A 26,808-nucleotide genomic window follows, 5' to 3' on the forward strand; every position below is an offset into this window, starting at 1 on the left:
ATGTATTGTGATGACGAGGTTGGTTGGAAATGTTCCTTAAAGTTGAGGTTCAATGGGATGTTTCATTTTCAGATTTGATTGTGGAAGTGAAGGTGGAGTCCGAGTTCGTTGATGATTACTCCTCGCTCAACAAAGGTTTGAACGCTAATCTTCCTGTTATAGTTCAACTTGAGTGATTAATTAATACATATGCCTTCCATACAAAAATAAATAATAATAAAAAAAATAAATAACGCAACCTCATGTTCCTTTTGTTCGCAGGTGATCCTCATCCGATGAAGTCGGAAACTTTCCAAAGCAACTTTCTTCAGACTTCCCAGGATGCTTTGAGCAATGAACAAGTGAAGCAGGAACCGTGCGATTCTCCACCGATGCAACCAAGCGATGCTGCTCAGCTGCTCCAAGGTGAGCCGAGCTACGCAGAGAACTCATCAAACTGTTTACTCGTTCAGTTTGTTCTTTTTATCATGAAATTATTTTGGTCCAAGCCCCGCAGAATGACGTATACATTTAAATTGTGTGCATCCAAGTGGGCTTGCTTATGTTCACGAGACAGGGATATCGGTTGCATTTAAAAATCCCCCAAATGTTCTGAACTTTGTATTTCTGGCCTTTTACTCAGGAGTGATCAGACACGTGAAGCTTAAGCTTGAAAACTTTATTTAATCAATGCCTGCTGTAGAAATACCATTGGTTATAACAAAACAATTGAGAACACTGGGACTCGACGAGTTTGAAATGAAAATTTATGGCTCCAATCACATGATATGAGAGTAATTGTTGCATCATGCCAGACAAGATGACTGCAGCCCATTAAAAATGCCATTACACTCGTTTACACCAACTTTCGGATGGTTTCCTATGGATGTGCATTCTCCAACTCTATTTCGAGATAATCTCAATATCATATATGCTGGTTCCTTTTAGCGCGATGCATTAAGCCTGTAACGTTCCCTTTGAAGTCTGAGATTAGATGTGAAAATCCACGCCATTTCTGAGATTGTGTCCCTTGTTCCGTGTGACCTTGCGGTCATTGTGTTGTTTTGAATCGTTCGCCGCCAACTTCCTTAAGCTCGAGTTGTGCATCTCACCATTCAATTTATTGGTAAGACCGATGTCTAATGTCACCTTCTCTCCCTTTGAAGACTACCTTGCGCTATGATAGCATTCTGGATTCCATTATATTCCCGGTGAGTATTTTAACCTCACTATTTCTCTATAAAACTATTCTTACCGTTCCACAGACCATCCGGCAGTACTTAGGCCAATTCCGAGACCCACTGACAGAAATGCAATGGTTGTATCTCTCACATCTGACATACTGCTCCGACACCTGTCCTAGAAGCTTTCATCCAGGTAAGTTCCACATTTTCGCAGTACCTCTCTGAAGGTTTACATCGTGTGCTGCCTTTTTGGCTGCTGGTTGCATCATTGTTTAGGGTCACGGCTATGCCGCTGATGCAGTGCCCCGATTACCAGTGGACTGGTGCTCATTTCGCCGACCCCAGAAGGATGACAGGCTGAGTCAACCCCCTGGTGTTAATTCAGTGGCCAATGGGACTCAAACTCAGGACCCGAGGATCCCAAGCCACCACCCTCACCGCTAAGCCAACACCAGGCTATGTTCTCTAAAAGTTGAAAGCAACCAAATCTCATATTTTTACTTTGAGGATTAACCTTCGAAAGAATTTTCTTCTCAATAACTCCACGGGTCTCACCATTCCCAACTGTGTCCAAGTGAGGCTAATTTTCGACGCGAGCCTCCAAAGGCAGGCGCACGTCAACTGCATTATTCATTAGGCAAGTCATACATTGGTTCTTCTCAGTGCCAGCAGAAGTTTCAGTAGCACTGTGAAGTATTGTTCTGTGTGATGGGCTGGTGTCCCTTTGTCTCATCTCTCAATTTTGCACATTGTAAAGGGCAAAACTCGAGAAACCATTGGTGGAGACAACAAAATCTGATATTTCTGAAGCCAGGTTGGTGGAAATTTGATCGACATTGTCTCACCCATTTTTCCATCTTCTGCTGTCTCAACTGACCACCCCTCACTTATCTTTGTGAATCTTTCTTTCTTGCGGATGACAAATTACAGCTCACAAATCTAAGTCTAATTTGGACAGCCAAGTCCCAGCACTGTCTGTTGTTAGGTGGATTGCCATAAATCCTTCATCAAATTTCCGTAGGTGACGCTCATTCTCAATGTGATGAATAGTCTGATCTGGGTGACCACAGTCTCACATGCTTGGCTGTCTTTGAAATTACATTTGTGGAGATGGTGTGATGGCATCCTTGCATGAAGAGTATGGATCCTGTTGAGCGCAGACCACTGTTTCTGAGGGAGGTCAAAACCTGGAGGCTCTTCTGTCAGATCACTTACCAGTCCAACTAATCCATAAGGGTGAGAAGCCATACAAGTAGTTTACGAATGGGATACTGAGAAACACTGGAAATATTGTAACGGTGGCCGCTCTCCTTAAATGGTGACCCGAGACTGCCGGAGATAAACTCCCAGGATGCCCGAGCAGAGGTGTTCTGTGTGCGTCCTGCAAGCTTGCAGTTTGGTGAATTGATTAAATAATCGGGTGTGCGTGGTGAACGCATTTCGGTCAATAATAATTATGCTGAAAGGCAAATTCGTAGCTCAAACCACAGCGACATCGGTTTAATAAATAATCAGGAGGGAATGGACGGAGGGAGCACAGGAACAATAATGAAGTGAATGACAGCACACACATCAGTCTTGCTTAACCCCCTATCTCAATCCAAGTTCTTAATCATACCAGACTTGTAGCGGGGAATGCAAGACAACATGGGGATGAGACAGATGGGTGGCTTCCCTTAACAGATGAGGGTACTTGCCGTGAGGGCATGCTAATCGAACTTGCAGGAATTTGGATCCACAACTTGTACTGCGGCTGACACTCTAAACTGCACTCCACACACTCCGCTGATGCTCTACGCCTACTCTGGAACTCTCTTCAACCGGCCATCTCTCGGTGCTTCTGTGCTCTCTATACGGTCAGCTCACACTCAAACTGCCCTCGTCACTTTCACGCTGGATTTTTATTGACACGGGCCTGACGTCATCTACCGCTCGGCACACCCCTTCCTAGATATCGCACACGTGTGTTCACCATTTCCCTGCAGCCTGCTGGAGATGGCACTATTGTTGCGAATCTGGAAGCCGTGAGCACTCAACATACAGGTCCTATAGAAGTTATATCGGTATGTGTTGTTTAGTTAGGGTCTCTATCCCTCGTTTAATGGGGGAATAAATGTACATGCGCTGTGAGTTACGTTGATAGTCAGGGTTTTCTTTTATTTTTACGGCTCTTACATCTACAACTACAACAATGCCAGCATCACCCTCACCTTCACCTCACTTCCTCACGCCGACGCCATGGTGGGCGCAGTTCAAGGAGGAGCCTCGCGGCGGCCCTTGACCAATCAGCGTGCTACGGGTGGGGTGGTCGCCGTTCGGCCAATTAGACCCCACGACGGTGAGAAAAGCGGTCCGCGTGACGTCACCACGCCCTCGGGCCAATCGACGGACTTGCCACTCGTTTTGGCCAGTGACAGGGCGATGAGTGATTCTGCACGCCAGAACCGTCCAGTGAGGGAGAGTGGGGAGGGCAGAGGCGTTCCCCCCTCCCCCCCCCCCGAGACAGGGTGAATAAGGGTGCGGTGCGATCGGACCACAAAAAAGAGCTTGAAGATCCTCCTCGTCAAGAACCGCAAGTTGGTTGCACGCCGTCTCCCTCTGTCGGTGAACAGGAGAGCTCAAGAGATCCTTCCTCGACCAGAACCGCAAGGGTTGCGCACCGTGTCTCTATCGGTGAACCTGGAGAGAGAAACGGGTGACACGAGTGGAGACCGCGTTCGCCCGACACGAGTGGTTGTCGCGTTTGCCTCACACACGAAAGGTCTGAGTCCCGCCACCCTGCTAGCTCGAAGACCACACGATGTGGACAGGTCCGAGGCAGGCTCTGGTCTTCAGCTCGCCTTTCCCTCTGAGCTGGAGGCCTCAATAAAGGCTGTGGCCACCGGTTCTTTGGTGTGCGTGTGTGTGTGTTTGTGGCGCCAGTGTATTAAGTAAAACTGCATTAGTGCTTGTACATAAATTGCTATTCCTTCTATATTCGGTTAACTCTGCCTTGTTGCGTGCTCCCCTGACCCCATTATAAATAAATACATTTGTTAAATGTATCAGTTCGTTGCTGTGTTTCCTCCATTGGCTTAGCATGACGTGTGTTGGTAAATTATAAAGGCTGTTGCCGCGGTAAATGTACGATTGGACCGACGGAACTCCGGCAACCGTCCGCTCGGGTTGGGCACGCTAATGGCTCGACTCGTTCGAAGGCCGTCGAGGGTGTGAATACTCGGTAACTCGCCACGTGGATTTCTAGTTATTTTGAAGATTGGCAAATAACCCTGTACCACGTGGTGTAATTATTGACGATTCACGGTCCGGTAAGGGACCCGTACTTGTCGGAGTTTTCCGAAAGGTACGATCTAAATTCCGGGTGTTCGGTGGAGTCGACTTTGCAGCTCCATCTAGCGGTCGTGCTTGTCGCCGATACTCAGCCCGTAACACTATTGCCCCACAGTGGCCTCAGAAGCCGGTCACACCATTTGGACTTTGCAACCGCACGGGAGGCAGGAAAGTACGATGCAGAATGATTAAGAAACACCGAATACAAAGGGATAAAGGGGAGAGAGACAGTCGAGGGTGACTAGTATCTCCATATGCACGCTCTTGATATTTGATAAATAAGGTGCTGCCAAAGTCCTTATGTTAACGTCCATTTTGAAATAACGACCCAAGTCTTTTTCATAATATTGTTGCGGTTGAGGAAATTCGCAAACCACCATTCAGGTCCCATAGGTGAGATATCTCTGTAAGTACATGTGTAGTTAGCCCCAAACCCGTTGTTTAGAGGGAATAAATGTCATTCATTCGGGCTGCGACCCTTTCAGAGAGCCGTTTTTCTGTTCTATCTTTTATTTTGAACCAACCACGTCTCAACCGCCATCACACAACAACCACCAACCGCAACACCGCTTCACAACAACAACAACGCCAACAGCCACGACCTTTACCTTCACAACTCGCTCCCGCACACATCGCATCACCGCCATTCCAAACGTCGCCATGGCCATGGACCACCACTTTAAACCCTCCACCACCTTCGCCTCTCCTTCTGCGGCCATTCCCGCACCGCTTGTGGGCACCGAGCGTCAGGCTGTCCTGGCCTCGTGCGGGACGCGCGCCGAGCCGCGGGTGCAAATAGCGGCCTTTCAAAGGAGAAGTCGGATCAGGAATGATACACGCCCACTTCTGATCCGTCCAATCAGCAAGCGTGGGACGGTTTGGCCCCGCCTCCAGGCGCGTCGGAGTAGAATCGATATATGCAAATTCGAGGATCAGGGGAGACTCACGCCCCTTTTTCTCCGTCCAATGGGCGAGCGTGGCTCCACCCCCGAGCTCGTTCTGATCCAGAAATTTGCATATGGGTTCTCCTGCCGGACTATAAAGCGCCGAGCGCGGGGCGAATTTAGTCAGTTTTCGGTCAAGGCGAGTTGGAGAAAAGGTCGAGGCAGTCAAGTCAGGTCTGGAGAGGAGCAGTCTGTGGAGCCGTGAGTCAAGTCGGGTCTGGAGAGTGGCAGTCTGTCGGGGTTCGGAGTCTGTCGGGGAGCTGCAGAGAGGGAAAGCCTGAAGCCTGGAGCGCCGTCGAGGTGATTTGCTACAGTCGGCTGAGGAGAAGTGGGGCGGAGGTCGAATCGCTCGGGTCCAAGGCAAGGAAGTCGGCGACGAGGTCGCAGTGGAGTTGCTCGTCCCGGGACCCAAGCAAGCCAGCTATCCTCTTTCCCCAGAGCATCAACAATTCCCCCCTTTTTTCCCCCCACACTGAGATAGTGCGAAAAGGGGGCTCTGTTCCCACCCCACTCCAAGCAGTGCCAACGAAACCCGCGAAGGAGCGCGGAGTCGGGGCGCCGCGACATTTGCGGCTCATCACAAGACACGGGTAGGATCCACCCAGTCTTGCGGCCCACAGGCCCCGTCTGCCCCCTTGTCTTTGAGGGTGGCCCTTTTCTTTTGCTTTTGAGTAAATGTGTTGTCGGCGCCGTCTGTAAAGTAAAACTGTGTAAGTGTCGCCGTGTGCTCGCGTAGTCGGTAGTAGATTTGCATTGTTGTGTTTCTTTTGTAACATCTGCTTTTGGTGCATAATTGTTGTAATTGTATATGTGTGCTCTCCGTGTGCCGCGGAATAAATGTGAATTATGTTGAACTGTTTTCCCGTTTCACTTTGTCTTTTCTTGAATTGAATCTCCATCTTGCTTCACGTAAAGGATTGGTAGTGGGCTTAATACGCCCGATAATTAATCGGAACCGTCGAGGCCGACGATAACACCGCTCTGTTATCCCGCTAGTACGGAACGGGTCGCTTAAGTGGCCCGTGTCCGGAGTCGACCTACGGCGAGGTGCGATCGCCCGGTCTACCCTCCACGTGGGTACTTAGGTAGGTCGAGTTTGGCGAACAACCCTATCCCACGCGGGGGGGGAGGGGGCAATTGGCACGATCGTGGTGAGGCCGAAAGGCCCACCCATGACTAGCTCCCGGCGTTAGTCCGAGAGGGTCACGACAGAATTGTCCGTCCGGTGGGCGACGTGCCGCGATTTGAGTTACGTGGCCGCTCACACGCCGGCGGGCGCGAATTCGCAACAATATTAAAAGACCGCAGATTCACCTTACGATACGCTAACCAGCAGAATTGAAACCTCCAATAAGAAAGCTTGTGTTTGCTGAGTAACTGTTTGACTCATTTGGGAACATCGAAATGTCTGCCATTTTAAAATAATTTATCTGGAGCTTCTCCTTTGAGTAGAGGACAGAATTACCTCCAAAGTTCAGTGTAATCTGAGTGAATTGGTTACGAATTTTGCTGCATTTTTTGACGCTTTATACCACTTGTCTTTACAGAGAAACAAGTGCAACTGGCTTTTTGTTCCAACTGTTCTCAGTTGTTCTACACGGACATTTTAGACCGTCAGATGGCAAAGGCCCTTTGTCAAGAAACGGACACATTTAGAAGCGTGTTGTACAACTATTGTTGCAAAAGTTGCACAGAGGAACTCAAGAATATCCCAGGAAGTAAGAAACCACACAGGTGTTCTGTTTGCCACAAATCATTTGCGCTGTTAACTTCTTTAAAACTACACCAAAAAATACACTTGAGTGACAAGTCGTACAGTTGCTCCAGCCGTCTGAAGACCCTTGCCCATTCATCACATGTCGATGGTGATCAAAGGATGCAAACGGGAGGGAAGCCTTACAAGTGCTCTTTTTGTCCGAAAGCCTTTTCTCATTCGACGGCTTTAAGCACACATCAAAGAGTGCACACCGGTGGGAAGTTATGCAAGTGTTCAATGTGCGACAAGGCTTTCGCTTTTATCTCAGATTTAAAAATTCATCAAATAATCCACATGGGTGAGAAGCCGTACAAGTGCCCTGTGTGCAACAAATCGTTCGGTCGTTCAACGTACTTAGATTGTCATCAAAGAACACACACCGGCGAAAAGCCCTACAAGTGCTCTTCGTGTCCGAAAGCCTATGCTCAATCGACGCATTTAAGGAAACATGAACGAGTGCACACGCTGGAGAAGCCACACACGTGCTCTGTGTGCAGAAAGACTTTCGATTTTTATCAGAAATTAAAGTACATCAAAGAGTCCACACGGGTGCAAAGCCGTACAAGTGTTCTGTCTGCGACAGTTCTTTCGTTACTTCATCATCTTTAGTTTGTCATCAAAGAATGCACACGGGGGAGAAGCCGTACAAGTGTTCTGTGTGTAGCATGGCATTCGCCACCCCATTTTCTTTCAAACGTCATAAAATGTGCCACACTGGAGAGAAGTCTGTTAACAAGAAAGATGCAAAACAATTGCCTAAGATTACCTCCGTAGAACGAGGATAATCCGAAAAGCATACCTCTCCCCATGAAACAAAATCAAAGCTATCAACAAAACTCACAGTACTAGTGCTCCAATGCAGTTGTACAATAGTAGATTGACCACAATCAGCAATCAACAACCTAGATACCAAAACAAGGAAATTGATGACCATCTCCAAAATGTTCTACAAACAACCAGTGCATCCTGAGAATATACCTGCTTGAACAAGAAAGAGATGGTGGTTTGATGAAGCTCAACCAAGTGCGCAGAATGACAGTGGGATTGGCCCGGTACATAAAAAGTTCAACAAACTACCGAATCCAATTTGTATTCAAACACAAAGAAAAGCCAGAAAACGTATCTCTAACTTACCTTGCAAAACATTTACAACTAAAAAGGCACTCGGTGGAGCACGCGCCTCTGCCAGGTTGAACAGTTCACGTTTTGTATCCCACTGACGTGGGCTGTATCTGAACCAAAATCTAATCGGCTAGTTCTTGTCACCTATCCAACTCATCCACCTACTTTATTTTTGTCATAACTCGTCCACAACTTTTTGAGATATCATGCGACGCAGTATGTATATCATTTTTGGCTCCAACTCTCAATGGTGCAAAATATAGATAAAAACTCTCGTATCTGGATCTTTACCAAAATCGAAAAAAATTGTCCTTGTCACACACCCAACCCGTCCACTAAGTTTTGTCCAAATATGTCCATGACTTCTTGAGATATCCTGCTCAATGACAAACAGACACAGAGATTTGGTGAAAACATAACCTCTGTCCACCATCGGTGGCAGAGGTAAAAACAAGTGTGAATGGAAGATGTAACACATTAAATCGGAACAGCGATGAATACAGCCCCAACTAGAAGGGCACTCGTTCGAGCGCATACTTCCCCCACATAATGCCTGATCCACGAGAACATATCGGGCCCAATACATTTTTTTTAAATATCATGCTGTATAACAGTACTACGTCGTTTTTGGCCTTATCTCTAAATGGTGAAGAATAACTTTGAAAATTAAATAATTCTCGTATTTGAGATCCGGAACCGGATCTTCACCAAAATCTAATCAGTTCGTCCTCGTCACACACCCAACCTGTGCACAAAATTTTGAGATATCCTGTACACAAACAAACAGACAAACAGACAGAGAGGGGGTGAAAACATAACCTCCTTCACCTTCGGTGGCAGAGGTAATGATTGTAAAGAAGACAAAGGAAAAGTATAAAACAAAACCTCGACAATCGCACACCGATAATTTGGAGAATAACAGCAGAGAAGGAAAAAATTTTAAAATAATAATAATGCTTCGGTGGAGTGACCCAAAATTTATTCAACCCAAATTGGCAAAAAAATCAATCAAGGCACCAGAGTCAATTCCACAGGTATTTAACATTTTAAATAGTTCTTTTGTATCCTCCTCTCTTTTGCACATCACCTCATTTTAGAACCAACAGTGAAGTCGACATTTTTTTTTCTACTGCTCCTTCACAATTGCAACCTTCATTAGGACGTTGACATTTTCTGACAGAGGTCGGGTCCTTGTTGTAGTATTGTCGTCTGTATCAGGTTCTGCTTGTTGAAAGCCCTCACAGAAACTATAGTGGATACCAGGATGACCCGTTACAATTTGAGCCATTGTCACCAAATCTGTGGAACGTCTTCAAGTGATTATAGTTTGTACAACTTTGACATGGACGGTACATTTTTGCTTCAACACTTCATTACAATCCTTTTGAACTGCTGGAATTCCTGCCGTGTGATGCTGTTTGTGAAAGCTGGAAACTCAGTAACGATCACTGATGCACTTGATTTCTCCTCCACCTGAAAGGTTATAATTTTTTTTTTTATCTTTGAGGTCAACATATTTAGGGTGTACAACCCTGGTTTTAAAGATGTTTGAAAATCCTTTGAATACTTCTTGATTGTTTTTCATGTTTTTGATAATGGTGTTCATAAATGTTTTACAGCAGTTTTCTGCCTCATGTCCTATTTTTAGCTCACCTTGACTTGAGTCCGGTGAGCTTATGCGATCGAGCAGTGTCGGTAGGCGAGTGAGTCAGTCGGTCCAGAAACACCAGTCGTTATCGCTTGAACGAAACACACGATTTTGACGAAACTTGGCCACGAGCTTCATATTTGATGCCTAACGAAAGTGTATTGACCGCATCAAAGTCTGCACTGATTAAAGAGGTATACAGCAGCGTTTTTACCCCCCCCCCCAAAAACAAACAAACAAAAAAAAAAACACAAAAAATAGGCATTTGCTCACTTTTCTGAAACTACACACACAATTTTGGTGAAACTTGACCACAACCTTCATCAACTGCAATGTAGCAAAAAATAACCAGGCATTAACCAATGTACCAATAACCATTTATTCACGGCATTAAAAAATAACAAGCTCGAATGAGCTAAGATCCTCGTCCTCTTAATGATGACGTCATAAAAACGAATATGACGTCATTGTGACGAATCAGGTTTGCGATAAATTATCTGTGCTGATGCCCGGCTTGATTCCCGCAAACAAAATTCAAACAGCTTGCCTAGTTTCGGAGATAATGGTATCGGCGATTTCCATTAGCGGCGATATCATGACGTCAACTTTTTTTCTAGGAAGAATTTCCAAAATCAGAGATGGTTACTGTCTGCGCGTGGGCTTTCTGCATATACATGGCAAGTTTCACGAAGATCCGATGAGAACTGGGTTGTGAAACAAAAAATGTCAAAAAAATAGGAATGACGTCAAAAAAAATTGATATGACGTCATAGTGATGTATCATATGTGCGTAATTCATCTCTGCTAATGCCCTGTTCGATTCCCACAAACAGAATTCAAAAAGCTTGCCTCGTTTCGGACATAATTTTTAGGCGATTTCCATTAGCGGAGATATTTTGACGTCATAACTTTTTTTTTCTAGGAGGAATTTTCAAAATCGGAGATGGTTACTGTCTGCGCAGGGTATTTTTACATACATATGCCAAGTTTCAGGAAGTTTCGATGAAAACTGTAGGCTGTGAAACAAATGAAACAAAAAACAAAAAATAGGAATGACGTCATAAAAATTGATATGACGTCATAGTGATGTATCATATGTGCGTAATTCATCTCTGCTAATGCCCCGTTCGATTCCCGCAAACAGAATTCAAAAAGCTTGCCTAGTTTCGGAGATAATTTTTTTCGGTGATTTCCATTAGCGGAGATATTTTAACGTCATAACTTTTTTTCTCGGAGGAATTTTCAAAATCGGAGATGGTTACTGTCTGCGCAGGGTATTTTTACATATATATGCCAAGTTTCAGGAAGTTTCAATGAAAACTGGAGGCTGTGAAACAAAAAAGTCCACAAGAACAACAACGTGAGTAAGACTTGGAGATCCTCCACGAGGATCTAAAAATAAACAGGAACCAGGAGATGGGATTTTGCGTGTGTGCGTGCCCAACATGTGATAATACAATCAGTCATGCCCAACTGCTCCTGGACTCTGTGTCCTTTGCACCTGTAATGTGGATAATTTTCTGGTAACCCTCCATGTTCTGATTTTGCAGCTGGACCGGACGGCATCAGCTCACATGCCCTAAAAACCTGCTCCATTGCTCTTGCACATCCTCTCTCTGCTCTTTTCAACCTATCATTTGCCATAGGTCATCTTGCATCTTACCTGGAAATCAGCCAACATCACTGCATTGCATAATTAGAACGGCACTCGGTAGAGCGCATACCTCCGCCAGGCTGAACAGTTTACGTTTTGTATCCCACTGATGGACCGGATCTGGATCTGGACCTGAACCACAATCAAATTGGCTTATTCTTATCATCTAACCAGCTCATCCACCTTGCTTTGTCATAACTCATACACAACCTTTTGAAATACCGTGCCATATGTTGTTTTTGGCTCCATCTCTCAATGGTGAAGAATCACTTTAAAAGTTCTCGCATCTGGATCCCGATTCAGATCTTCACCAAAATCAAATCAATTCGTCCTTGACACACACCCATCCTGTCCATCTAGTTTTGTCCGAATCCATCCATAGCTTTTTGAGATATCCTGCAGACAAACAAACAGATAGGGGTGTAAACCACTGAGGTGTCAAAACTGATCCCCTTAACAACAAACCTATCGGTAAGGTCATGGAATCCATCTTCGCAGTTGATGTGAAATCCTTATTTTTCTTCAACAACCTCATCTCAGATCATCAATTCGGATTCAGACCAGGCCACTCCACCTTGGACATGCTGTTCCTACTCTCCCAACAATATATGGAGGCCCTCAATGTCACATGAGATCAGGGTCATCTCTCTGGACATATCTCAAGCGTTCGATGCAGTCTGGTATCCTGCTTTGCTCTCCAAACTCTATGGTTATGGCATCGAAGGCCAACTCAACTCTACGGCTCCTGACTTCTTCCACTCTCGTAGCCAACGTTTGACTCTCAACGGAATCCTTTCATCTCCTCTCCCTGTCAAGTGTCACAAGGCAGTGTTACTTTAATATGTTTTTAATATGTTTCTGCCTTTGTTTGCACAAATGTTGATTTTTCTTTTTGTTTTTTTTAATTTGTTGGGGGAAAATAGGAAGTCTGCAGATGCAGAGTAGAAAAGTGTTTCTGAGGGATATGGCCACGAACAGAAATGTGATACGAAACTGCCTGAGTGAAGAGAGGAAATGCGTCGCTGAAGATAGGGCTGCAAATGCAGTTTAACCCCAGTTAATTTTAGTTTAACTCCAGTGAACTTTAGTTTAACTCAAGTGAACTTTAGTTTAACTCAAGTGAAACTCAAGTCCGTGAGTCATTTTCACGACGGTATACAGAGCGAGCCGCCAGGCAAGAAAACATCCTCACACTACCTTTAAAGCCTTCCCCTCCACTCGTCCCTCGAGAGGAAGGTCCTCGAGCCCGGTAGTAGTGTCAAGCAAAATGATTGGTTAAAAACCACGCCGACCCTGCTGCCATTGGTTGGACAAGTAAATGGAACAAAATTAATGATGGAAAAGTACTAACAAGTTGGCACCGATGAGAAGTACACAACACCAGCGTTTGGAGTGGTACGTATCTGACGGACATTCTGCAAACGAGTGACTTACACCACGGACAACAAATGTTTCCATGCGAGATAATAATAAATTATTTTTTAGGCTATTTTCTATTTTTCCAGTTGATATAACTATTAATGTAGCTGATTGTAAGTGAATTGTCCATATTTTAAATGTTCAAACATCGAACGCATGCGCACCGGCAGGTTGTCCTTAGTCAACTTGTTGTCATCTTGTTGAGATGTTTGTTAACAATGATGTTCTTTTTGTGGGTTTTTCTCCTCTTTTTTTTTTTCAACGATTCTGTGAACAGTAGAGAGTATTTGCTGTTTGAATTGAAATCAGGAGCCTCTGCTGTTTTGTCAACCTCGTGCCTCAACCTCGCTTCGCTCGACTGCTCGAGTGGAACTTTTTGGCTGGTGGTACTACGTTGTAAGAAGGAGACCTTTTCTCGAGGTCAAGCAGTCATTGCTACCCAAGTAAATGTTGTACAATTTTGTAGTTAACGTTTTAACCGACTCGAGGTAAATCCTGTTACTCAAATGAAAGCCACAATTAATTCATTGTCCACAATGGAAAATACATTACATCAGATAATTTTTATTAACATAGTACTATGGAGTACAACCCACTGAGATGGTATACATCCACAATGATTTGCACTAAACCAAGATTACATTTCCTGGTATTTACATGCTTTCATGGGGGAGTGGAGGGGGCTGATAAGCATTAGGCAAAAGAACTCCAACTGCAATACGTGTCTACTAGGTGAAAGAATCATGGCAAAAGTTGCAGTGTTATCAACCAGGTCACTTTGTTCCATAGCAAGACATTCCTTTTATCAACATTTAGGTCAAAAGTCTCTTGGCTAAAAGGAAAGCATCACTGACAGCCAATTCGACTTGTAGCATAAAAATTAAATTTATAAAGCAACAGCAACAATTATAATTGAGAGTACATTAATATAATTATTTGATTTTTGATTGAGATAACATATTATGATTTTTGAGGTTCACAATAAAATGGCACCAACAAAAAGGTTGACATGAAAAGCACCTTTTTATTAATAGTTAAATTATTTTAAAGAAACATGACCGAGGTGGTCGGATTTAAAGTTTACTTTTGGTTTATTCATCAAATTTTGAAATGTAAACTATCATCGAAATGTTTGACCACTAACTTGAAGCTTTCGAACCCGATGTCTTACGGACGAGACAAGGACGATGTTTCAAAAAGTTTTGAACGACTTGGTTGGGTGACAACAACAAGTCGATTCGATTTGGGTTCAGGTCCGGATCAAGATCCGACCTATCAGTGGGATACAAAACGTGACCTGTTCACCTGTCGCAGGTATGCACTCTCCTGAGTGCTGTTCCAGTTTAATCTGGTATTGGTGTGATGCAGGTATGATGGACCGAATGACCACCTTGTGCTCCAATTACCTTGTCATTATAACTTTGGAGACTCTCCCACAGTGACTCACTCGGTGATCACCATTGTTCTCCTGACGAGCTTGAAGGAGTAAAACAGGTGTGTTTCTCGAGTTGGAATCTTTGAGTTTTTAGTCCAACAGATCCACAAACACGATGAATTGTTTTCGCTCCAATTAATGATGTAATTATGAAACAACAATTGGACCGCAAGGTCTCACCCGATGATTGATTTGTGAATATACATTTATATCTGAAATCGAACAATATTTCATGATTATAGGACACTGTATTGGGATTCATCAGAAAAACCCTTAAATATATTCTGAATTTTAAACAACGAACACCAAAGATTGTTTTTAATTTAAATAAGCACTTTTCAAAGATCGGTTAAAAATAGAATGTAAAGTACATTTGAATGTAGCCTGCACTGTGCCATCATATTGCACTGTGTGACGTCACAGAGACGTATTTCACTTGTTCTTTCCACGACTCGTTAACAATCATTAATCGCGATCATTCCGTCCCGGAGGAATGTGGTGGTTTTCAGTGATGTGTTTAACTTGTTATAATTGATTTTACTCATTCTCCATTCACTCGTTCAGAAAGAACCCATCGTTTTGAACACCACGGAAGTACCTGCACAGGTAAGAAAAGGGGATCGGTGGGTGGGAGAGCAGTGGATGTATGAAGTCTTGTTGGTGAATTCACTTTCGTGATGTTCTTGAATGCACGATCGGCCCACCTTGTGGAACAACCTTGGTAACCATGGTAACCATTGTGATGGGAGAAAATGACATTTTCCCTGAACTGAATTTTCTTCCATTATTTTGTAGATCCTTCCAGAACAAGTAAGTTTGTAGAAAATATGATGGGTGCGCCGTCATACATAGTTGGGGGGAGATTGCCTTCTGAGGGGTGTGGGGTGGTGGGGGAAAGGGGACATGAACCCCCGTTGATTGAACATTTAATAATTATTTGGGTAAAATATGTGACGGGATGAAATGACATTTTTCCTGAACTCGGTTTTCTTCCATTATTTTCCAGATCATTCCTGAGAAAATACCAGCTGACATCAGCTCGTGCACCAACAATTCTGCATACTGTGAGGATCTGCTTGTGTGTGGTTAGTAAATAAATTGTTATGTTTATGTTGAAGGGAGCAATAGGTGGATTGAGGCCGTAGAAGAAGGTGTGAATGTTTGTGGAGCTTTAGGACCTCTTACCTGTGTTTTGAGTGTGTTCACGATAAGGTGTGTTTAAATGTTGCCCTCAACAGGACACGTGTTGTCTGATGGAGACAGAGCTTGGTTTTTGGGGTTTCTTGTGTTTTTTTTGAAACATTTTCTCAAACTCATGGAGAAGCTGTGACGCAATTCACACATCAATGCAGACAGATACGTGGGACACCATTAGATGTGACTTTCATACAAAAAGAGCTGCTGATATTGAGGGTAGTGACATCACTTCCCAGAACACTGAGCCCCAGTGACATCATGTTTATGACACCACTTTTCTCTTTGCACTGAGCGGGGCAATCAAGAAGACATTTCCTTCTCCCTTTGGATTCCAACCTACAGGGGTTCTTTCCCTGCTCTGTCCTTTACATATTGAGTATCAAGCAAGTAAGCAACTCGTACCATTTCTGGTGGTTGTTACGACTCTGCCATGGGTCGAACCGCTCACCTCCCAGACTCGGTGCAGTCGGCTCGAACCATTAAGCCATGGAGTATTTTTCTACCTCTGCAATATCTGGGCAGAACCGGGTGATGTTACGTCTCCAGAGGTTCCAGCGATGAATGTTCCTTTCCCCCACAGAGGTCCAGAAGTGCACGGGAAGCGGCAATTTGTTAATTTACAAGCTTGGGATTGGTCATTGTTCTCAAGGTGGGGATTCCCAAAAGCCTCGTCCTGGCATTGGTGGGCGTCCAATTGCAGAGATTCACGAGGGTATTGGGGCAGGATGTTCTGAGGGCTCAGGCCATGATTGGTGGAATGCCTGAGGGTCTGCGATTGTTTGGAAACCGTGCAGGGTCCCTTGCAGTTTGTGTCATGGCAGGGGCTGTGTTTATAAATCTGGCCCCGACATGAACTGCTCTCCTCTTTTCTCACTCTCACTTTCCTTCAATCTCTTCATCTCCTCTTGCTCATGCTAGTGCCGGATTAACCACTAGGCCCGTGAGGCCCGGGCCTTGGCCTACCAAGACCTTAATCCGGCCCTGGCTCATGCTCTTGCACTGGTTGAGATGATACTCTGTGCTGCAGATTCATGCCGCAGCCAGACGTGCTTCTGTGACATGCCTTCCTCGTTACACTGCCTGGGTCTTGTTTTATTGCCTCAGTTTATGTGTATTGTGTCGCCCTTTTGGGAATGGGGGGGGGGGAAGGGGATATGGGGTGGATGTTAGAGATTAGTTACCTTTTGGCTTTCAGGAATTGTTTGTACCACGTCTTGTGTAATCATTTATTTATTTAATAAAGAATAGTTTGCAACAGCTTTCAGCATTTTGGACGAGAAACAATCAGGTTAATTTTTTTTGGTTTTGGGGTGGTGGGAGGGGTGGGGAGGGGTTTAAATTTATTGTCATCTTATTTTATAAAAGGCAAAGGATTAACTACCACTGTATCACAACCGGTGCCAACTGCTTCTCATCTTGTGAGAAAGTTTGAGTTTGGCATCATTCAGAGTCCAGTCCTTGAAAGTGCAATGGTAACTGTGTTGTTTCGTCCTGACCGGTGGTTGCCATCTTCTGAACAGTACTTTTATAATTTAAACTCTTCATTGACAAAAACAGCAAAAATCACCTGAGTCGGTTCATTTTTCCTTCATTTGAATGATTTGATGTTTCACTTTATAAAATTTGTTTCAATCACATTTTCCTAAATAATTTCCTCTTCCAACACCTGATTTCCCCAACCTCAATGAATACCGATACCTCCATGTTGAGCTCCCCGGAGGACGCACCAACACCTTTGATGACACCAGTGACTGAGATCGCTGTAACTGAACCCGAACCCGAATCTCTGGATGATGTGGATGTGCACGGTGAGTTCATTTTCATGGTGATTGGAAAATGTGTTGATAGAACAAGAAAGTCGCATTGATTAGATGAGCAGACCGTTTCAATGTGTTACCTTTTGTGAATAATTTCTTCATTGTAGATATAACAACACGTTGAGAATAACTATTAATAAACTATAATTTTTATTATTTTAAATGATTTTCTGCCTCCTTCTAGTTTCACACTGTCGTGTTAGCATTGCCATGTTCAACCTCAATGAGGAATCTAGAGAGAGAGAGAGAGACAGACAGACAGACAGACAGACAGACAGACAGACAGACAGACAGAGACACGACTGATCTGTGTTTGTTTTACTCAAATTGATTTCAAGGTCACCCAAGTGAAATTAATTTTCTCTTTCCTTTCATCCATTGTTTGCTCATCCCAAACCCAGATCCTTCAGAATGGCCGGACATCGATTCGCTCGAATATGCGGAAGAAGAGAAGGTGGACGTGTCGTGGGAAAGCATTGTTGGTGTTGTATTCATAATTTTGCATCTATACTGGATTGTTTCTTCTTTGAAAAAGTGGATAAAGAGGTTGGAAAAGATTTCCACCAGCACCAAATACAACTGCAAAAAGACGAAGAGGCGGCGCAAGCTTCCGTGAAAGTTAACATGCTGACGATGTTTGTGTTTTAATGAGAATGGAAAATGCATAAAAGCAAGTACTGTGTTAGAATCTTTATTGTCAATGTATATTTCCATTGGTTCCTCCTCCTCCTCCTCCTCCTTTGTCTGCAGCACAAGGCAACAGGTAACATCATTGGCTGAGGGCACAGCTGTACTACTGATACAATACCCCTATTTCCAGTACACAAGTACTCATTTCACCACCCTCAGAAGGATGACAGGCTGAGTCAACCCCACCTGGTGTTAATTCAACAGCCAACAGGGGCTTGACCTCAGGACTCTAAGTTCCCAAGTCAGCCACCGAAACCATTAAGCCAACATCAGGCTTCCTTCAGCTGTTGTGGCCTTTATCAACCCCAACATGTATACATAATTGGTTGGCAGCTGTGTACATCTCATTGTTATTAAACTTTGAATTTATTATCCATCAGGACAGTCTCCAGTGTCTAACATCAGGTAGTCAGATATCGTGCAATGGATGTAGTTGCAGAAATATCTCAACTTGCAGAAAGCATTTAATAAGGTACCACATTGGAAGTTGTACACTTAGGTAAGGGCTTGTGGAGTGACTGGTCAAGTTCATACCTGGGTTGGAAACTTTTGAGATTTCGTGCCATGTATCGTTTTAGCTCCATCTCTCAATGGTGAAGAATCACTTTAACAATTCTCGGATCTGGATTTCCATCTTCACAGAAATTGACTCAATTCTTCCTTCTCATGCACCCAACCTGTCCTCCAAGTTTCGTCCCAATCCTTCCCTAACTTTTTGAGATGCCACGCCATATATCATTTTGAGCCCGATCTCTCAATGGTGAAGAATCACTTTCGAAGTTCTGGTATCCGGATGCAGATCCGGATCCTGACAAAATATGCGTGTTGCTGTCCTTGGCCAGACAACTCCACACACAGAAATTTTCAGAACAATTTCTTCAAAACTGTGGATGAAAATCGTGTGACAAACAGACAACCAGATACTACAGACCAAAATACTTGGCGAAATACTTTCGCCAAGTGACAAACAGACAGACGAACAGGGGTGAAAACATCACCTCCATCCACCTTCGGTGGTGGAGGTAATGAGAGCAAAGGGAGGTGAGAGGGGGGAGGGCACACGGGTTGGTTGAACAAGGTGGATAGAGGTGTAAAGTGGAGATCTCAGAAGTGGAAGGGAAAACTGACGAAGCAGAAATGGAACAAAAACAAAATAATGTAAAAACAGGAAGATGCCGTGCAGGGCACGATACTTACAAATTCCAGGAAACAAATTTGATCTCAAAAGTAATTGGTGGTTGAATTCAATGACCAAACATGCAACTCCTCTCCAAATTTCAAGTGAATCGGATGAAAATTGACAATTTTAGAAATTCGACCTATGTTGACCGTTTGGCCTATGTGGACCGTTTGGCCTATGTGGACCTCCAAAGCAATTGGTGCTTGAAATTAGTGATCTTAAATATAAATCTTCTTCAAATTTCAAGTCAATAAGATGAAAATTGAGCATTTTAGAAATACCACCTCAGTTGTTGACCTTTGCCTATGTTGACCTTTTGGTCAATGTTGACCTCAAAAATAATTGGTTAGTTGAATTCAGTGACCTGAAATGTAAATCCTCTTCAAATTTCAAGTCAATCGGATGAAAATTTAAGATTTTAGAAATCTCACCTTAGCTGTTCACCAATATGTTGACCTTTGGCCTATGTTGACCTTTTGACCTCAAAAACAATAAGCTTCTTCCTTACTACAAACTCTACCACGTGGTGAAGTTACGTGAAGATCGGTATAAAAATGTGACCTTTAGGTGACAAACAGATCGATTCGATATACCTGAAAAATCTTCGATTTTGCGAGTAACAATACAGGCCTGCGGGGGGGGGGGGGGAGGGGCGGCGTTGCCCGGCAACGCGGAGTACCTTTGTCAGTAAATAAATAAATACCTTCTGTGTCACGAACCTCGACATTGTACACAAAACAGAGAACGCATTGACCTTTCGATGAAGATGTAGTGGGAAAGCTCTGATTGTCCCACTTTGTTGTTCAAGGTTGAAGGACGAGCCGTGGGTTCTTGATTGTGGTTCGATCAGGAATTGTTTGTTTTTAGTTTTTAAACAAAACCCGAATATATTATTTTTAAACGAAATCCTCGATCCGCGGCGAATCTGCGGGTTGGAATTGGTGAATTAACTATTTACAGGGATAAGCTCGAGCGCATTGTCTTCACTCGCACGTTGTTGTTTGTACGACACTGTACTCGACTCCACTGTACTGTACTGTACTTTACTCCACTGTACTGTTCGCCATGCACCGAGATCTCTCTGGTGAGGAGCACAGGAAGAACCCTCCGAGATCCACAAGTGTCTCCCATGGGAGGAACTTGGTCGGTGCAGAAGGATCTCCCATGGACTGGTCCAGGATCGCTCCACCCGAGGATAACGAGTCTGGACACGGTAAGTGCCGTTCTCTCCTCATTGTCCTGTTTCTCCACATTGTCCTGTTCTCTCCTCATTGTCCTGTTCTCTTCACATTGTCCTCTTCTCTCCACATTGTCCTGTTCTCTCTACATTGTCCTGTTCTCTCAACATTGTCCTGTTCTCTCCACATTGTCCTGTTCTCTCCACATTGTCCTGTTCTCTCCACATTGTCCTGTTCTCTCCACATTGTCCTGTTCTCTCCACATTGTCCTGTTCTCTCTACATTGTCCTGTTCTCTTCACATTGTCCTGTTCTCTCAACATTGTCCTGTTCTCTCAACATTGTCCTGTTCTCTCCACATTGTCCTGTTCTCTCCACATTGTCCTGTTCTCTCCACATTGTCCTGTTCTCTCCACATTGTCCTGTTTTCTCCACATTGTCCTGTTTTCTCCACATTGTCCTGTTCTCTCCTCATTGTCCTGTTCTCTCATTGTCCTGTTCTCTCTGCAATGTCATGTTCTCTTCACATCATCATCTTCTCTCCACATTGTCCTGCTCTCTCCACATTTTACTCTTTTCTCCACATTGTTCTGTTCTGTCCACATTGTCCTCTTCTCTCCACACTGACCTGTTTCTCCTCATTGTCATGTTCTCTCCTCATTATCCTGTTCTCTCCTCATTGTCCTGTTCTCTCCACCTTGTCCTGTTCTCTCCACCTTGTCCTGTTCTCTCCACCTTGTCCTGTTTCTCCTCATTGTCCTGTTCTCTCCACATTGTCCTCTTCTTTCCACATTGTCCTTTTCTCTCTGCATTGTCCTGTTCTCCACATTGTCATGTTTCGCCTCATTTTCTCTCCACATTATCCTCTTCTCTTCACATTGTTCTCTTCTCTCCACATTGTCATGTTCTTTCCACATTGTCCTGTTCTCTCCACATTGTCCTCTTCTCTTCACATTGTCCTGTTCTCTCTGCCATGTCATGTTCTCTTCACATTGTACTCTTCTCTCCACATTGTACTCCTCTCTCCACATTGTCATGCTCTTTCCACATTGTCCTGCTTTCTCCTCATTGTCCTGTTCTCTCTCCATTGTTCTCCTCTCTCCACATTGTTCTGTTCTCTCCACATTGCACTCCTCTCTCCACATTGTCCTATTGTCTCCACATTGCCCTCTTCTCTCCACATTGCCCTCTTCTCTCCACATTGTCCTGTTCTCCCCACATTGTCCTGTTCTCCCCACATTGTCCTGTTCTCCCCACATTGTCCTGTTCTCCCCACATTGTCCTGTTCTCCCCACATTGTCCTGTTCTCCCCACATTGTCCTGTTCTCCCCACATTGTCCTGTTCTCCCCACATTGTCCTGTTCTCCCCACATTGTCCTGTTCTCCCCACATTGTCCTGTTCTCCCCACATTGTCCTGTTCTCCCCACATTGTCCTGTTCTCCCCACATTGTCCTGTTCTCCCCACATTGTCCTGTTCTCCCCACATTGTCCTGTTCTCCCCACATTGTCCTGTTCTCCCCACATTGTCCTGTTCTCCCCACATTGTCCTGTTCTCCCCACATTGTCTTGTTCTCCGCACATTGTCCTGTTCTCCCCACATTGTCCTGTTTCTCCTCACTGTCCTGTTCTCTCCACATTGTCCTGTTCTCTCCACATTGTCCTGTTCTCCCCACATTGTCCTGTTCTCCCCACATTGTCCTGTTCTCCCCACATTGTCCTGTTCTCCCCACATTGTCCTGTTCTCCCCACATTGTCCTGTTCTCCCCACATTGTCTTGTTCTCCGCACATTGTCCTGTTCTCCCCACATTGTCCTGTTTCTCCTCACTGTCCTGTTCTCTCCACATTGTCCTGTTCTCTCCACATTGTCCTGTTCTCCCCACATTGTCCTGTTCTCCCCACATTGTCCTGTTCTCCCCACATTGTCCTGTTCTCCCCACATTGTCCTGTTCTCCCCACATTGTCCTGTTTCTCCTCTCTGTCCTGTTCTCTCTCCAATGTCATGTTCTATTTATATGGGGAATCCCATGATGTCCGTGTCGGGTCCCCTTGTACACGATCATTTCAATGTCCTGAACCGATCAAGCGATTTTGTTCACTGGAATTGAAGCTCAAATGGTGATTTTGATTCCTGAGAGCAGAGTCGTTGATGGACATGTTGTGACAGAAGTTCGATGGTATCCCCCTCTTCTCTCGGAATCTACAACTCCACTACCTCCTTTTTCTTTGTAATAATCACCTCTACACCTCTGGAACTTTTCTCAGTTTTGCTGCTGAAAGTGTTTTTAGTTTTTAGTTTATTTAATGTTGCTTTTGAACGTCAAAATGACAAAATGCCAGATGGGATTGCGGGCGGAGTGGGGGCGGGTTGGAGGGGGGGGGTTCAATGCAGGTGAGGAGTTGAAAGAGAGGAATATAAAATGTAATGGGGAGTTTCTGAATGAATGTATCTCGTGGAGTGAGTGAATTTATGGATGGAAGGAAGCGGTTCGATGGTCAAAAGGTCCTTCAGTTCTGCTTGTATGAAAATATGTCCGAAAGCATTTTTGGGACTGTTGAGTAACCGGTTGATTGAAGTTTCCCAATTTTCAATTCACATCATGATAGAGAGCACAATTACAGGAGTCAATGAACCCCACACAGTTTTATAACATGCTAGTGTGTTTAGAAGTGCACATTGCTGATTAATATCAGCTGGTACTTACTTTAAACATCACCAGCATCCTCTGTTTCTCTCGCGTCCAAGTCCGCATCCAATGAACTCAGCTTCCCACAGTATTGTAACCGTACTAGCTCTTATAAGCTTTCATGGCCTCCTTTATGTAGGAGGAGGAAGTGTTTACTCCATGATTTTGTTGATAATCAGGTCACTGTAGTTCAGACAGTTGCTCCACATTTGTGTGCTGCTCCATGGGATCTTGAAGATATAGCCACAAATCATTTTAAAGATATATTTAAGAAATGGCCTCCTTGATCGTTTGAATTTGATGTCGGCGGCCATTTTTTAGAGCATGCGGAGATGTTATGTTTGCAAGGAGCACGCCTCCTGCTCGCTACGCACCTCTTTATCGCTTGCCAAGCGGCCAGCCACTTTGTGGCTGCAAAGTGGTTGATACAGAACAGCTGTTTTTGGCAAGCGATAGTAACCTGCTTGTTAACGTAACACACCCTGGATTATTTGCAATCTGGATGACCTACAAAATGAGGGACTAACCTGTGGTGACGTTACCAGCTTACGTCGGTGAGAAACCTCTATATCGGAGGTACAAGCCAATATTCATATCCCAGGAGTGCTCACATACATTTTGGACCTTTGTAATTGAGATGGTTCTTGAAGTGGTGTTGCAGTTCATATAAAATCAACAAAATAACTTTTCTTTTTGTCTGCACTTCAAAAGGTCAAATATTGATAGAACCAGTGATTTTCCGTGTCAAAAATATGCTGAAAGGATCGAAACCTCGATGAAAAATGGTGCCCGGCTGATGATCCGGGCAGTGAACATTATCAATGCAAACATAAACATTTATTTGTGAACATCAGATCAGATCATTTACATTAGATCAAATCATTTACCATGCGTGATGTCTTCAAAGCGTCCGTTCTGCCCGAGCCGTTTCTTTGGCTCGGGTTACAATCCTGGATGGGTCCCCATTCTGACACAGGAAGTTAGGGCAGGAATTTGCAATTTTGCCAGGGTGCCGGCGATAGCTTGCCTACTCTTCGCAAAGGACAACATGGGATGTTCAACGTCCTCCATCTAATGATGGCAGATGGGATGTTTGTGTGCTTACATGAGAGAAAAAGAAATGCCAACGCTCGTCTGAAGGAGCTCCGATTACCATGAACGAATTATCGGCTGTGCTCGCTCTCCAGGTATCGACGGTATACACGGTGCGGTATCCCTTGTGCATTGAATTTTGCTGTACCATCTTTTAATTGACTACTTTACATAATTTAACTCTGGAGAATCAGAATCACAAAATCAGACAATATCGTGAATATGTTATTTTCTAATTTTTCATGCAAATTGTTGCATTCTGATTTTCTTTTTCTGTGTCAGATTTAGTTATCCGTTTGAAGTCACCGGTTATATTGAATTGTCCATTTTCCGTTGTTGTGGAAAATCACTGGCTCAATATTGACCAACAGAAGGTCAAATTATTGGGTTTCCTTTTCCTATTTGTTTTCAAATAAATATTTTTTTCAGGAGAATGAAAAGTAAACTCTTGCTGTCCAGAGCTGTATTATGATTTTCATTTCTTCAGAAGTAATATTTAAAGTTGAGTTTGAATGGGATGTTTTTTTCAGATTTTATTGTGGAAGTAAAGGTGGAGTCCGAGTTCATTGATGATTATTCTTCACTTGTTGAAGGTCTGAACAACAATAATAATAATAATAATAATAATAAAAATAATAATCTTCAGTGATTGGTCTAATAACACAAATGCCTTCCTGAGTAAGAAACAAATTATCCAATGGTTTTCAGGTGACCCTCATCTGGGGACGATGGAAACTTTCCAAAGTTGTTTTCAGACTTCCCAAGATGCTTTGAGCAATGAGCATGTAAAGCAGGAACCATGTGATTCTCCCCCAAGAGAGTCCAGAAAAGCTGCTCAGCTGCTCGAGGGTAAGTGAAGCTTCACAGGAAACACATCAAACTGTTTCTACTTGTTTGTTTTTATTGATGAAATAATTTCTTTCCAAACTCTGTGGAATAACACATCCATTAAATTGTGGTCAACCAAGTGGGTTTCTTTTATCTTCACGAGACAGGGATATTAGTTGATTATAAAATACAGTAAACCCTCAAATGGCGCGGGGGTGAGGTTCCTGGAAAATGCGAATCCGTCCACAACTTTCTGACACATCGTGCCATACTGTATATAGTTTTTGGCCCTATCTCTCAGTGGTGAAGAATCACTTGAAAATTGTAGTAGCCGGATCCGGAACCTGATCTTTACAAAAATCTCATCAATTTTCCTTGTCACATACCCAACACGCCCACCAAATTTCATTTGAATCCGTCCATAACTTTTTGAGATATCCTGCACACAAACAAACAGACTTAAACAAACAAGAAAAATGTGCATAGCACGATACTCTCTAACAAATTTCATCTTAAAAATAATTGCTGGTTGAATTAAGCGACCTGATATGTAAATCCTCTTCAAATTTAAAGTCAATCAGATGAAATTAAGGATTTTTGAAATCCCACTGAAGTTGACCTTTATCCTATGTTTGGCCTGTGTTGACCTTTTGGCCTGTGTTGACCTCAAAAATTATGGGTGGTTGAAGTCAATGACATGAGATGCAAACACAAATTTCAAGTCAATTGGATGAAAATTGAGGATTTTTGAAATTGCACCTGGGTTGTTGACCTTTGGCCGATGTTGACTTTTCGGCGATGCGGCCCTAAAAAAATTATGGGTGGTTGAATTCAGTCACCTAATATGCATATCTTGTTCAAATTTCAAGTCAATTGCATGAAAATTTAGGATTTTAGAAGTTTGGCCTATGTTGACCTTTTGGCTGATGTTGATCAAAAAATAATTGGTGGTTGAATTCAGTGATCTGATATGCAAATCTTCTTCAAATTTCAAGTCAATCCGATGAAAATTGACAATTTTCGAAATCTGGTCTGTGTTGACCCTAAATATAATTGGCGGTTGAATTCACTGACCGTATGTCAAATCCTCTTCAAATTTCAACTCGATCAGATAAAAATTGATGATTTTCGAAATCTGGTCTGTGTTGACCCTAAATATAATTGGCGGTTGAATTCACTGACCGTATGTCAAATCCTCTTCAAATTTCAACTCGATCAGATAAAAATTGATGATTTTCGAAATCTGGTCTGTGTTGACCCTAAATATAATTGGCGGTTGAATTCACTGACCGTATGTCAAATCCTCTTCAAATTTCAACTCAATCAGATAAAAATTGATGATTTTAGAAATTTGACAAAGTTGTTGACCTTTGACCTCAAAATTAACAGGCTTCTTGCTTATAACCAACTCTACCATTTTATGAAGCTTCATGAAGATCGGTTTAAAAATGTGATCTGTAGGCAATTGACGTACAAACAAACAGAAAAGACTGCTTGTCTTGCACGTTTATCCTCAACCCAAGCCTGTGTCTGCTCTGTATTCTCAGCTGACCTGGAGACTGCTTGTCTTGCACGTTTATCCTCAAGTCGAGCCTGTGTCTGCTCTTGAATGTCAAGTAACGTGTAGACTGCCATTCTCTTTGTATCTGATTACTTTCTGCCCATCAGGG

General features: G+C 43.6%; 2 protein-coding genes and 1 long non-coding RNA gene across 4 annotated transcripts in view; all 3 read left to right on the forward strand.

Annotated features, from left to right (window-relative positions):
* The window catches only part of LOC147009516 (uncharacterized), a 58,055-nt gene extending 43,525 nt beyond the window's left edge, over positions 1–14,530 (forward strand). Inside the window, 4 exon segments of the mRNA XM_085861194.1 lie at positions 73–135; positions 262–405; positions 6,985–7,701; positions 7,704–14,530. Coding sequence (XP_085717320.1) covers positions 73–135; positions 262–405; positions 6,985–7,701; positions 7,704–7,978 — 1,199 coding nt within the window. The 3' untranslated portion in view covers positions 7,979–14,530.
* Positions 14,531–14,547: 17 nt separating this feature from the next.
* LOC147009518 (uncharacterized) lies at positions 14,548–18,721 on the forward strand. Its single transcript, XR_015052747.1, has 3 exons — positions 14,548–15,077; positions 15,478–17,476; positions 17,887–18,721. It is a non-coding gene; the product is annotated as an uncharacterized LOC147009518 (long non-coding RNA).
* Positions 18,722–20,079: 1,358 nt separating this feature from the next.
* The window catches only part of LOC147009519 (uncharacterized), a 37,579-nt gene continuing 30,850 nt past the window's right edge, over positions 20,080–26,808 (forward strand). The window contains exons 1-3 of one of the 2 annotated variants that reach the window (XM_085861315.1): positions 20,080–20,568; positions 24,841–24,903; positions 25,019–25,159. In XM_085861315.1, the coding sequence (XP_085717441.1) occupies positions 20,421–20,568; positions 24,841–24,903; positions 25,019–25,159 (352 nt within the window). In that variant the 5' untranslated portion in view covers positions 20,080–20,420. The remainder of the gene's footprint in view (positions 20,569–24,840; positions 24,904–25,018; positions 25,160–26,808) is intronic. The other variant, XM_085861314.1, reaches the window with a different exon arrangement.

This window comes from Eptatretus burgeri, chromosome 17 (genome assembly GCF_056783735.1).
Source record: "Eptatretus burgeri isolate ZD-2024b chromosome 17, Ebu_testis_v1, whole genome shotgun sequence".
In the NCBI taxonomy this organism is placed as follows: Eukaryota; Metazoa; Chordata; class Myxini; order Myxiniformes; family Myxinidae; genus Eptatretus; species Eptatretus burgeri.